This window comes from Lytechinus pictus, chromosome 11, assembly GCF_037042905.1.
Source record: "Lytechinus pictus isolate F3 Inbred chromosome 11, Lp3.0, whole genome shotgun sequence".
NCBI classification, from domain to species: Eukaryota; Metazoa; Echinodermata; class Echinoidea; order Temnopleuroida; family Toxopneustidae; genus Lytechinus; species Lytechinus pictus.
Genome location: NC_087255.1, coordinates 9,267,719 through 9,282,220, shown reverse-complemented (window position 1 = coordinate 9,282,220; position 14,502 = coordinate 9,267,719). Strand labels below are relative to the sequence as shown.

General features: G+C 37.3%; 1 protein-coding gene across 1 annotated transcript; it reads right to left on the bottom strand.

Annotated features, from left to right (window-relative positions):
- Positions 1–2,082: 2,082 nt before the first annotated feature.
- On the bottom strand, positions 2,083–8,696 carry LOC135155980 (uncharacterized). Its single transcript, XM_064106652.1, has 6 exons — positions 8,601–8,696; positions 6,431–7,455; positions 5,793–5,954; positions 5,437–5,601; positions 4,928–5,092; positions 2,083–4,495 (listed from the first exon to the last, which is right to left on the bottom strand). The coding sequence occupies exons 2-6, from the start codon at positions 7,421–7,423 to the stop codon at positions 4,313–4,315; spliced, it is 1,668 nt and encodes a 555-aa protein (XP_063962722.1). The 5' UTR covers positions 7,424–7,455; positions 8,601–8,696; the 3' UTR covers positions 2,083–4,312.
- Between the last annotated feature and the right edge of the window lie 5,806 nt (positions 8,697–14,502).

Below are 14,502 nucleotides of genomic sequence, written 5' to 3'. Positions count from 1 at the left end.
TTAAGTGGAAGCCCGATCATACCAATATCACGATCGATTGAATATATATGAACATTTCTGCAAAGCGTACTGAACACATGAAGCCAAATCTGCGAGTCTGTTTCCTCATGATTATGTACAAGGTCATGCAATTTTCTTCCTTCTGAGGTAACAATCACACCAGTCCAATCATAATTTCCCACCTCTCCAACATGAAAGCCACCAGATGTTATAAAAACCTGATCATTATTGTGAAAAAAACTTTGTGCACATTCAGTAAACTTTCTTGATAAATATCGGCAAAGTGCATGCTTATTTTTGCGTACTTTCAGAAAGTTCATCCAGTTGCTTGGCAATAGTACATTGTCATCGATACATTCAAAAATACTACCAGAATCATTTTCAGGTAAGTTATCTCGCCTACTTCTCTCTATTCCTTTTGGAGACAAGCCTTGAGTTGCATGCTGATCAAACAATATTCGAACTTCTTTATAGCCTCTACGGAAGTATGATTGAATCCATCTTCTCATCAAAAATTGTGCATATTCTTCAAAGACTTTCAAGTGTCTCAATGGTGAGGTGTAAATGATGTTCATACCCTCTATTATAATACAGGTACAGGCATCAGAATTATCAAATGAAATAACATTACTTATTATTTTGTAGTCTGATGTATAGCGTTTATCGAAATGGTCATAAATAACAGATTTGGCCCCTTTGTTAGGAAGGCCACTTGGTGAACATATAGCTCTTGGAGCTTCACTAAACTGACAAAGTTTTGAAACTGGCATCTGTTGCTCTTCAGAGAAAGCTAATGTTCGCTTGTAGCAAAGTGTAATTAAACGCTTTTCTTTTTCTAAATCAGTTACTTTCCTAGCTTTAATTTTCTCCTTTGAAAATGTCCTCAATTTAAATTTCCGATTTACTGGCCTTTTAACAGAAGTATCATGTAAGAGCTGTACATTACAAAATGCAAGATAAGCCTCTTCACCTAATCGTCTGTAACTCATAAGAGATTTTTGTTGGACTGGAGTAGCGGGCACATTGGTGAAAACCTGAAACAATGTAACTGGTTGATCAGGACTGAACATGGACGTCTTACATACCACCTCAAAATAACTTTTAACATTAACAAATTCACAGTGGATGACTGATTTCTGAAATCCCTCTTGTAGATCACCTTTTCTTGAAATGCCTATATTTTCCTCTAGTTGTGTCACCAACTGAGCTTGACACTGTAGTGTGGCACATGTTTTTTCAACATGTAGAGGTAAATGATGTGAAAAAGACATTTTGCAATCGCGATTGATCGTCATTTCATGTGCTTCATCGGGAGCTACCTTCGAAAAATTTGCACCTGATATGCTACTTACAAATGCACCATTCCTGAAATGATCTACTATGTACTCTGGCAGTGTATGTAGCATACGAATATGAACAGGAATAAGATATGAATAGTTTTGCCTGTCAAAGGCATTAAATAGAGGTGACATTGTTTTTAGCGCTGCGTTCCGCAAGTCCCAGTTTCCAGATCTAATAGCAACCCAAAGGTGAATATAACATGCACAGTCCTTTTTCAGAAACTGATCCCAGAATTTAAATGACTCAAACTTGTCACACATATCCTCACAAAACTTGTCATATTCACTTTGTAGTGGATGTAAATACTGAATGGAGAATTCTTCCTGTCTTTGTAAGAACTCTTCAGTACCTTTGAAATTACCCTCCTCATACTCCAGAGTGGAAACAAGCTTTCCAACTTCTTGCAAAAACTGTTCTGTATTGAACTGAGAATCATGATCCCGATGATTTAAAAAACATTGAAACTGAAACATCAAAATGGCTTCATAAACTTGTAAAATGAATTTGTGTGTTCTCTTAAAATTTGAACAATTTCCAAGACTATTCAGAGTCATTTGTTTGTGGGTTCGTTTTGCAATTTCCTTAAGCCCAGCATCCCAAAAAATTTTCATAAGAACTTCTTGAAAATTTTTTAAAATATGCCAGTCGCCGAGATAAGGTATCATCCAGTCAAGTGATTCCCCATATTCTGCTTTTAAATTTAACAGCAAACGAACAGTGGCACCATCACCAGCTACAACTAAGTGATTGATCTTTTTATTAACATCAAATGCATCATATAAGAGTCCAAGAGAACGTTTTAGTGTAGCTGGACAGTCTGCTTTTTCATTAAGGATGTACATATATGAAAAACCAGATTTTTCAACATACTTCTCATTTTCTAGTGCAAGCTTACATTTAAGACTGGGTATCACGACAGGGGTATCACTTACAATGTAATGATAACGTTCTATGGCATATAACAAAATTTGGTAATTAATTTCAGTTTCAGACAGTTTCTCTACTTCAGACAACTCAAAGCTGGCAGCACTGAGCTGAGATCTTATTGCTGTTTTAAATGCTGGCGGAGTAAAAGAGGATGGGCCTGGTATATCAAGGGAACCATACTGTGCCAGCTTTCGCCTAACAGAAGGTTTCCTATGCACAACTGGAAAATTCTCATCAGTGTCACTTGGACTTTGTGTGTCAGGACTTGTATTGTTACCCGCAAGATCATCAGTATCAACCATAGTTTGAAGCAGCTCAAAGCTATGCAAATTTTCAGTGAAGGGTTTTGGCTGCTGGGCCATTATCGAGGTTCCATGCCAGCTTCTTGTTTTATCTACTTGCACAGCCGCAAAAGGGGTCAAAACATCCACATTGTCAATTGACACCAAGGTAAATGCAGAAGGCTGCAATTCGGAGAGAGGGCCAGCCTCAATGCGCTTATCATGAGCATACTGTAAAAAGCGATCCAGTGTGCTCTCAGAACATGAAAAACCAACATTATTTAGCATCTTTAGCAATTTTGATGAATGAGAGAGTTTCTTTATGTAATTGGCCATAATGATATGGAAAGGATATGAATTATCATCATTCATTATGAATTGAAGCAGAAATACTGCAGCAATTCGCCTGTGTTTTCTTTTACGCCCTGCTCGAGTATCATCTGATTTGAATTTTATACATTCTTCATGTACTTTTATATCCAACTGCCTGAAAGTGGACAATTCATCAAGTGTGGCTGTAAGCATGCATACAACATTCCATACATATGGGCTAAACATAGAACATGCATTATCAATATCGAAGTCTCTTACAGACAAAGGATTCTTAAGAAACTTATCAGTAATGGACTTTCCTTGTTTACGAAGTGATTCATTACATTCAGTAACTGTCTCTCTGAAAGACATATCACAATCGGCAGAAGTAACAACCTGGAAATTTTGACCAGAAGTGTTGGAAGATGCATCTTTGTCATAATCCTCTTCCCCACGTTTCAAAGCCCTTAGTGAAGCGTGTATCATGTGCCATGCATTGATTATATCGTCTGATGACAATTCTGCACAGTAAAAAAAAAGGCCCTTTTTGCGTGCAGCGGAATGAATGTTCAACAGATTTCCAAAATTATGAAGAATTCTTCCTTTTAGATACACAGGACCTTTTTGTAATCTGAGTTGCTGTCTTGGCTCTTTGCATGCAGCATTGACTTTACCAACAAAGTATTCATAAATAGTAGAAAACAAGAAACCACCATCTTTTTTGCAAAGTGTGCATATGTGAAGGTACACCGTGTTTAGGATATTTCTCAATAATCCATCATCAGAATCATCATTTTCATTCTTTGCCTCTAAAATATACTTTTTTTCTAAAGTTTCCAATGATGTTTTTAAGGGCCGTGTGGAATTTCGCCTGGCATAGCTATAACAAGCTTGACACAGTACAGTATTACTTGATGGAAAAAAGTTTTCATTAATTTGGTGTAATTCTTTTACATCATTTTCACTTAACACCGATGATGAATATTTTTTCCCATTTGATCTAATTAATCCTTCACAAACTGAACAGTGAGACAAACTTTGCGATTCTTCATATCGAGATAAATCTCTACGATGTTTAAGACATAATGGAATGGTTGTCGGTATTAAGAGACATTGAAGAGAAAAGGCAGAGTTGAAGGAATCTAGAGTACAGTTGCAATCTCTATCAGACAAATCAGAGCATAGCATATAATGTGACAAAAAGCAAGGGTCTCTATCTTTTTTTCTGGTCTTTTCTGGGGTGTAAGTAGAGGACTTCAGTTTTTTCTGATATTTTGACCTACAGGCACTACAAATGCAATCACTTTTTTCTACATCACTGAAAGACTGTTCAATTATCATTTGTAACTGCTCAGACTGCATTGTTGCAAGATGGAAATATTTCATGGAAGACTTTTTATTACATAGTTTGCAAGGACCACACTGTTCTTTTTTGCATGGCGGCTCTTTCCTCACCCCAACAGCGTCTGGTTTTTCCTTGGAGCAGGCTTAGACACGGCTTCTTCTGTCAGAGCAGGAGGATGATTTGAGATGGCGATGGATGAAAGGATGTTGACGGTGGTCATGGGTGGCGTCACTTCAGAAAACTGGGTAGGAGACGGACAGCTGTTCACAGAAACGCCCTTGATCACCATCTGAATTTTAAAAGGGGGGGGGGGATAAAGGGGAGTGCAATCATACTGCAATGTAATGAGAATGACTGACAATTCATCATTCTCAACTATATCTGGTTATCTAAATCACATGAAAGATACATTAAAATCAAAGGTATATATACCTTCATCTACATATTTTTAAGGTAAAAATCAGTGAATTAAAAGCATCCTGTACAATTAGACATGCTACCACTAATCCACTTTACTACATGTAACAATTGGATTTTTAATCTGGAATCAAGTTGCATGTATACACTTAGAGCTGCAAGTATTTCCTAAAGGTAACCTTTCGCAAACACCAAAACAGTCAGGAATTTTGAAATAGCAAGTTGTACGTACACTTATAGGGTAATCTTCTTGTATAATTTCTTGCCTTTTACATCAAACAAAAATTTAAAAAGTATATCTTACGGTATGAGATGACTTGTGAAGGTGAATATCTGGGGGTCGATCTGTAGGGAATGGGACTGGTGGAGGATGATCATCTGATCTGGTGAGCGACTCTTTTCCACGTGACTGGCCAGGAGACCCAGTTGCAATGTAATTACAGTCCATCGAAACGCAACTAGTTTCCAACTTAAGGGTTCAATTGGAATTGAAAAGAAATGATAAAAAAATTTCGTCAGTGTTTAAGATTTATCACTTTTAACACTATAAAATACAAGTAAAAGAATAAGGTCCATATTACATGTAGACGATTTATTTCCAATGTTCTTTAGAATTCCAATTCTCTAGAAAAAGGCACATACCCGGTATTTCAAGGAAATCAGCAAGTATACTGATGAGTACATGTGAAAATGCTTATAACTTTGGGAAATGGAATTCTGTTTAACACATATTTTAATAAAATCAAGGGTTAGCACTTTATCAATGTTCAATGCAATCATTCTAGATACAAGAATTAAACAAAGAAGTCTTACTGATTCCGCGGGAATCTCACTGCAATCTGGGGGATGGTCTGTTGCCACAGGGAGAGGAGTAGCCCAATTGCCTGAACTCGAGAGTGGCTCTTTTTCAGCAGAAGGTCCGGAAGGCTTGGCTGAACTTTGAAGAAGGTTCCTTGTAGTGAAGCTACTTGTCTCCATCTACATGTATCCAGACAAAAAATAGAATGTGAGAAAAAGAATGGTTACAAAGGTAAAGGGTTTTTTTTTACATTGCATGTGAATCAGTTTCTGAAATCAAAATTGTGCTGGGAGGCCAGAACAAAAAGGATATTCCTTTAACAGTTTAAATTACTTTAAAAAAAAACATAAAGAAAAAAGCTAAGACTTACAGATTCAGGGAGGATCTCACGGCAATCAGGGGGATGGTCCGTTGCCACAGGGAGAGGAGTAGCGTGATCGCCGGAACTCGAGGGTGGCTCCTTTCCAGCAGAAGGTCCGGGAGACTTGACTGCACTCGGAAGAAGGTCCCTCGTAGTGTAGCTGGCCATCATCTAACATTTGCAATTTTGAATCAATTGTAATTGAAAATTAAATTACGATAATACAAGAATGGAATAAAAGAAATAAAAAATTAATTATCATTCAGTTGCACGTGTTACAATTAGTTGATGCATGATACTCATGTAGTTGCTTTCTTATAAGGTTCCCTTGCATTTTCCTCCCTAAAAGGTCTGCTACATCTCCATGTACATCAGACTTCATTAATTGTCAAACTCCTTTCAAACTAAAAAAAGTGTTGATAGCATGCAACTAAACCAAAAAAAAAAGCAATGATTGATACCCGAAAACTATGTTTAAAATTTTTCTTTTCATGTTTTTTTCTCAACCTTGCACGTTTCATTCTCATCTTTTCATATATGGCACCATACACGAAGCAAAAAAATGTCAAAAATTTCTTGCAAAATTGAAGTGTAAGATACAGTTAAAAAATTATCTCTAACTTAAAAGTAAAACAAGCATTCCTTACCCTTCTTTTCCTTTTTCTTTTACGTTGTGCCAACCGTTGTCTTCTTCTAAACCTCTCCCTTTTCACTTTGTGTACAACATACGGTTTCCTGATGCCAGGAAGGGGACATGATGAGGGTTGATATAAATTTCTCCCCTCCTTGATGTTGCGGTAGGTTATTTTGCATGCACATGGAGGCAGGAAAGGAGATTTTGAACTGCGAGCTACCGTCTTTGGGGTGAAATATCCATCCTCAGATTCGGTAATGGACGCTCTTTTCCTCTGTTTTTTCTTCTTTCTGCGACTGTTAGTGTAGGTACTCTGTGATCCATATTTCTCTCTCCGTTTGTAGATGTATAAGTCCAAATCTGTGTCCTGCCATTTCTTTGCCTCCTTTTTTGGTCTCCGAGGCGGAGGGTAGATCAGTTTTAATTCCTTCGGAATTCTTGGATGGCTGTTACAATCTGAATTGGGTTTTGGAGTGGTCAATTTGGTTAGGTATTCATTGAGACGACTCGCGAACAAACACTTTCCAAAATGATTTAAATGTAAACCATCTAGGGAGAAAGCATCATCAGTATAATTGAAATCCTCACAACAATTGAAGAACAAGCACTTCAACTTAACTGCAAAGTTTCTCAAGTTTTCATTGTAAATCAATGATAATTCATATAGATCTTGTCGGTCCCAACGGGGTAGAATGCTTGAGAAAATCACAGTTGCAGACCGAAATACTTCTTTCACTGTCTGATACAATTCATAATAGTGTTGACAGTCAAGAGACCACAATCCGCACTCTAAATTGTTTGTGCCCACATGTAGAATGACAAAATCTGTTCCAAATTCAAAAAAAGGATTGTCAGTTCTCAGACTGTTTTTTAAACTCTTGATATTGGCTCCGGGATACACGTGCACACGAACATCATATGATGGGTCCAAAGTCAAAAGGTTACATTCTAAATTCCTTAGTATCGAGTCCCCGAAGCACACAATTTTTCTCCTAGGCGAGACCATTGGAATGCTGCTCCTGACCCAGGGGCAAAAACCTGTAAAACAAATATAAAGAAACAAAATGTTCTGAGTAAAAAGTAATGAGCATGAATGGTTGTGTCCTACTAAAACTACACCCTATGATTTGGGTTTTTTTCTTATAACAAAAAAGTTAGAAACTTAAAATGGCTCACAATTTAATTAAGGTCTAATCTGCATTTTACTCACACAGATAAAATATTCTTAATTCACAAAAGCCAATTCTAACGATAAATGTGACTTCAATATCATGCTTGAAATATCAACTCCACATGATTTGTGGAGGCTTTAAGTCATTTCTCAAAAGAAATTATTTACCACTCAGAATACCAGAGTAAATTGGAATTTTGCACGAAATTGGAAGCAACATCACATCTACAAATATTACAATGTAGATAGATGATTCTATTTCTAGTGCTTCTAAGCAATGTCTTTAGCCTTACAGAGTTTCTAGTAGTAACAGTTAGGATCATGAAATTTATCATTCATATCAACTTCATGAACTTCAAGTTCAACTTGCTTTACGTTCAATTCAACTTTTAGTTTTAACTAGTTCAAGATTTTTTTCTCCATATTTTGACACAAACTTGAAGTTTCCACTCTTGATCAAACTTATTAATCGTTAAATTAGACTAAGATATTATGTGACAGTTAGAATAAATCATGCTCGAACTCATTCTCAACGACATCGCGACACACTTTCATTGCAGAGCCAGGCCCCAGCCAGGCCAGGGGAGTACGTCTACTCTTACACAAAAATACGTATATGGGACTGAACACTCTCTCACGGTCACGAAGCAGCACACTCGCGGAAAAAAAACATTTCCCGCCATACGTACCACTCATAAGGTTGACTTCCGGTCAATTTCGAAATTTGTGTCCAACTTTGAACTCATCAAAAACATGTTTCTGACTTACGACTCTTTATTTAAAAAATATTTTCTATGAACTTCACTTCCATTGTGTACGTCTTCACAAACGAGGAAAAATATACTCTTTTGCACGGGTCAGGTCCACGGAAAGAAGAAAAACTGTCAAATTCCCGTCAAAATAATGTTTCAAAATTCATCACATTTCATCGTTTTCAAAGAAACCTTTTAAAATCCGTAAAATATTAACATTTTATATCAAACGAAAGCAAAATTTTTGGAGATCAACTTACCCCACCATTCTTCCTGGCAATCTGCGCATGCGCAGTGTGGTGTTACAAAATCCGAAGCCTTGTCATTTTCCTCGTGAAGTTTCGTGTTTTCTCGCTCATCCGAGAACTAAATAAAGTTCCCGGATGCAGAAGATAAAGTTCGCACGGACGGCTCATTAAGACACGCGCTGCGGGTACGCTGAAATGGAAGAATTCAAAATCTTGTTTGATGAATAGCCTTTCTATGAAAATGGGTCTAATGATGAGAAATACTACCACTACCACTACTATACTACTACTACTACTTTTAGTAATAATAATACAAAACACAATATATATGGAGATATAATACAATAAGGGTTATTATTACTTATATCATTATAATGATATCCCAATAATTAGACATGTTCGGCCAATTCTGAGGCAAATGCCTATTTCAAATTTAAAAGAGTGATATTGGCGGATGCCTACTGCCGTGACTGCCCCGAGTGCCCCTTCTATCATTTAAATAATGGGATGATTTCACATTGAATTGAACTAAACTATTTGACAGCGTCGGGTAATTTCGTAGTCTAGGGTATTATTTGCAATTATTTCAATCGACCAGGGAGATGGCTAAAACTCGAATGCCTCGAAAGATTCGATGCACTCGTGCGAGTGCGTTACGTTGCTGCAGTAAAATGTTTGCCTGATAATGACTGATCTCATTATGACCTTTAATGCAAAGTTTGTTGTGTATGTAAAGCATTCTCTAGAATCTCTCAAACGGCTGAATCATCCTAACACTAGCACCGTATTTATAAAATGTAGATCGCCTTCTTGCCTGATAAATCCGTCCCAAAAGGAGAAAAATCCAAAAATAATAACACTGAGATTTCTTTTTTTTAATTGTTTGAATTATACAATATATCATTTTTTAAATTTGATAACAAGAACCAACTTGACTGACCCATATAGTATTCTACAATGCTATTTCCACATGTTCAGGGAGGAATTAATCGTTGTATCAATGAGGAATAAATTAGAATATTTCATATTTCATATAATAAAATACAAAAGAAATAGTGAGTGGATGACGTCATAGTTTCCTCATTTGCATACCAGCCATGATGTGCATATAACTGTTTTGTGAAATGAAGCGAAACTTTAAAACGTCATAACTCTTATTTTACATCCGATTTTGATGAAATTGTCGGTGTTATGCTTGTTGGATTTTTCTCTTATTATTCAAATCAACCTTTTGCTTGGGTGGACTTGTCCTTTAAGTAAACACCTAACCCTATTGGGGTAGTTTTCCTGGTACGCTATATACGCGGCTGACAGGATGTGCAAAACATGAAGCCTTATGTGTTATGACGACTGAAAAACAAAGGCTACGCACGAAGAAAACGTCCGCCCCTCGGCGGAGATTTCGTCCACTCAACACGGTGTTTTTGCCCGCGGACAAAAAATCCTGAAATACTCTAGGATTTTTCGTCCGCGCAGACGGATTTAACTGACACCGGCAGCCATGTTGGTTGTGTACAGGTGTCACGCGCGTAAAACATTCGCCATAGACTTGTGTGTTAAAAATTCATAAAAAATAAATGTGAAATTAGAGGGTCAAATGTTTACTACCTTTGGATAGGATATATATTTGACATTCCATATCTGACCAGAGAAGGGTATCGTAGCCAGCTCATTTTAAAAATAAATCGCCATTTATGAAGATAACTATGATGGGATCAAATTCATCAACTGAAACAGTAAAATAGCCCCAATTCTTCCGCCAGTCAAAAAACAGTTTCAAATCATTGATATATCTTCCCAATTCGGGCAAAGGAAGTTCAGTAGTTACCATTTCTAGAATCAGTGTTGGATTTTGAATCATATTCATACACTTTTGTCAATCAGCAATATCAAATTGAAAAATTCGAATGGGTTGGGTCGAACGAATATCTTTAGCCCGCCCTCCTGATGTAATTAGGCTCGTGGCACCTACAAAACCTATGGGAAATAAAAATGCGCGGAAAGATTTGCCTCTCTAGCAGTGGCGTAGCTAGGATTTTTTTCCTGGGGGGGCACTGGGGGTCCTTGCTTTTTCAGGGGGGTGGCACCATTTTTTCGGTGTGTGTGTATGACTTTCGCCAATAGGGGACGGTGCCCGAAATTATATCCACCTATATTTCCCCCGATCAGTCACTTCTTATAAAATAACATTAACATGAAATAATCTCATAAGCCTTATAAAAAGCGCGAAGCGCGAGCAATTTTTTTTTTGCTTTCATGTATTTTGTCCTGACAATTTAATATTCTGGGCAATGTTATGTGTGATCCTGAACAAGATTCGTATGTAAGTAGATGGTTACTGCGAACGCCAAGCGCGAGCAGAAATTTTTATTAACTGTTCTAGCATTATCGAAAAGGGACCTGTTAAGGACTGCTTACAGTTACCCACGAAGACGGTATACATTTCAATAATGCGAGCGCGAAGCGCGAGCAAATTTTTTTGGCATTCCGACCTAAAAATGGTCATTCTAAGCACTTTTTGTATTAATAAATGGGATAGGTAAGAAACTAAACAATTGATGCGAGCGCGAAGCGCGAGAGGTAGAAAATTGAGATTTCAGACCTAAAAGCGGGACACTCTATTCATATAGTTAAAGGAGAATGAAACTCTTGGAGCAAGTTAGCTTTTGTGAAAGCAGAAAAATCAAAGAATAAGATCAACAAAAGTTTGAGTAAAATAGGACTAGCAATAGAAGAGTTATGAGCAGTTGAATATCGAGATCACTAATGCTATGGAGATCCTCCCATTTGCAATGCGACCAAGATCTATGATGTCACAGATGAACAACTCTCCCCTTTTGGACACTGAAAATATACCCCAAAATATCTTTTTTTTTCTCATTCTAATCATATGACAAACGATTCATCAATGATATAATGTTGTGAAACCTCTGTACTTGTCCTCTCATAAAGAGAACACCTCACCTTGTGATAGACAGTGGCGTAACAGGCGGGGGGCAGGGGGGGGGGATTTCACCGGGAAAATAAAAGAAAAACGGGAAAAATAAAAAAAAGGAGGGAGAAAGAAAGGAAAAGGGGAAGGAAATGGGAAAAGGAAGGAGGAAAAGGAAAGTGGAAAAGGAAAGGGAAAGGGAAAAGAAAACGAAGAAAAAACTGTTTTTAATGGAAAAGGAAGGAAAGCGGGAAAATGTACGATAGAAGAACATTTGAGAAAGAACAAATCATTCCGAAATAGGCCTACGTAATGCAATAGTACGGTGGGAAATGATGACAACATTGCAACAATAGCGGGAAACGAAGGTAGAATGCAATTAATCAAAAGCTTAATTGGAAAACAAAGAAGAGGAACAAGAAAAAAATGATAACACGACCGGGCTGCCGATGATTGAAATTAAAGAGCGGGAAGAAAGATGGACTGCATACAAAATTGTGCTATACGCTTGCTAAATTTTATGCAAATAAGCGCAGTAGGGGCTCTTCATTTATATCCTTCAAATGACTCTATAATGCCCCCGTTCAATCACATTCAATCACTGGCATACAGGCGCGGGGTGGGGGTCGTGGTTCCACACCCAAGAGGAAATAAAAGAAATTATAGGAGACAACGTATAATGAAATGAATGGAAACAATGAAATGTGTTATTTGCTGAATATAATGGAAAAATCTATCACATAATTAGAATTTAATTTCAATAGGCCTTTTTCCAGCTCGCTTTGCACGCTGGCGAATTTTTACAAATTTTTCCCACATTGCTATGTTTTGCCCCCTCATGATATTTGGTTCATTACGCAACTGGGTTGATTAAATGTGTTGTGTAAAAGCTATATTCTGTATATGCCCGCGATTTAATTGAAATAGTGGCAATCTGCGAGGCTTATCAAGAAGTTCCGGGGGCTCCACTCCGCCCCGGACCCCAACCGTACATCACTGCGTATGGAAGGGCTGGGCCATGACCCCCAAAAGTTCTACAAACAAGAACAAAAAAAAAGGAGGAAAGAAAAGCAAATGAAAAGTGTAGGATATGATTTTATTTACTGAATATAATGTCAAAAATAGCTCCAAAATAGCTTAGATTCTCATTAAAAGGTGATTTTTCTCGCTCGCTTCGCTCGCTCGGGACTTATAAATCAGCTTTTTAGCACAGTACATTTCCTATACTGCGCCCCTCGTTTTTTTTTTTTTTTTTTTGGGGGGGGGGAGTTACTCCTCTCGCTACTACCGCAAAGAATCCTGTTCACAGTGGTGTACAGACCACAAAAAATGGAATCTAAAGAGAGAAGGGTGATATATTTTATTCTTTGGATATCATGTCAAAATCTATCACGAAAATTGATTTTTTTTTAATTAAAAAGGTCAAAATTTTTGCTCGCTCGCTTCGCTAGCTCGCAACTTTTTTTAAAAGATAAATTCTGCCCGATACGCAATATCTGGCCTTCTCAAAATAGTCGCCCCATTACACCATTATTTGCCTGTTCATACCATGATATGACCGGGAAATTTTTTGCTCTTGCCCCCCCCCCCCCCCCTGGCCATCGACCCCTGTTACGCCGCTGGTGATAGACTCTATAAAAGTGAGAATATAAGTGAAATAAGTACTAAAGTAATGAGGGAGATGTACGTGTGTGACATCACAGATCTTAGTCGCATTGCCAATAGGAGGTACATGGCATTAGTGATCTCAATATTCAAATGCTCATAACTTTCTTATTATTCATTTAATCTTCCTCAAACTTTCAACAATATGTTTCTTTGATTTTTCTCTTTATATAGATTCAGCTGGTTTCAAGGGTTTCATTCTCCTTTAATAATGCGATCATGAAGCGTGAGCAGACAATAATTGATATTCTGATGTGAAACTGGATAATTTAAGTACATTTTAAATAAAGAACATGCAGGCTATCGCGCATGTTTTAGATTTAGACCTAGAATCTGGGCATACATTTGTTTAATGGAACATTATGGAATACACCTAGACAATATGAACTTGGCAAATCAAACAATGTGACCATGCAGCATGAGCTTAAAATGCTGATATGTAGACCATAAAAACGGACATTTTACAGAGCACTTAAATTTGTAAATGAAAAAAAAATAATGAAAGCTCGATGTCCGAGCTAAAATATGTTTTGTATATAGACTTCAAAACTTGCTCCATATCAGCCTTTTGAGCAAGATATGAATCTTATCGAACAGGCAATTCTGGCGCGAAGCGCAAGCAAAAATTTTATATGGTAATATGAAAGATTTTTTTTTTGCAAGTCTTCCCCTCACATTATTTCATTCACTCGTCTTCCTCCTCTTATTTTCCTCTTCTTTTTTTTTCTTCTGTCTTTCTTCTTTTTTTTCTTTTTTTCTTTTCTTCTTTCTCCCTTTTTTGTTTGTTGCTATGCCAATTTTTTTCAGGTGGGGCACCTGGGGGGGCACACCAAATCTCAGGGGGGGGCACCTGCCCCCCCATGCCCCCCCCCCCCCCCCCGTAGCTACGCCACTGCTCTCTAGCTCCCTTCGGGAGCTTACGTATACGCGTAAGATCGTATCTCTGTGTGGAAATACATGAAGAACGCCATCATGACTCTACGTTATCGTTTCTACAAAACGCTAGAAATGCGTTGTTAAAGGAAAGTTCACCCTGACGAAAAGTTTGGAGTAAAAATATCCGAAAAATTGATTAAAAAAGGTTTGAAGAATATCTATTAGAGATTAAGAAAGTTATTAAGATTTTAAATGTTTGATTTGTGACGTCATATACGAGCAGCTGTTTCATGTGTTATGTCATTTCAAAGTCATACATTTTTTATTGGTTCGTGTTGACTCTTTTTTTTAGGAGCGGGTGGGAAATGATTTGTCTATTAATAGGGTGAAGGAACAATATGAAACATTTTCAATTCTCTGAGAAATTCACATATCATTGAT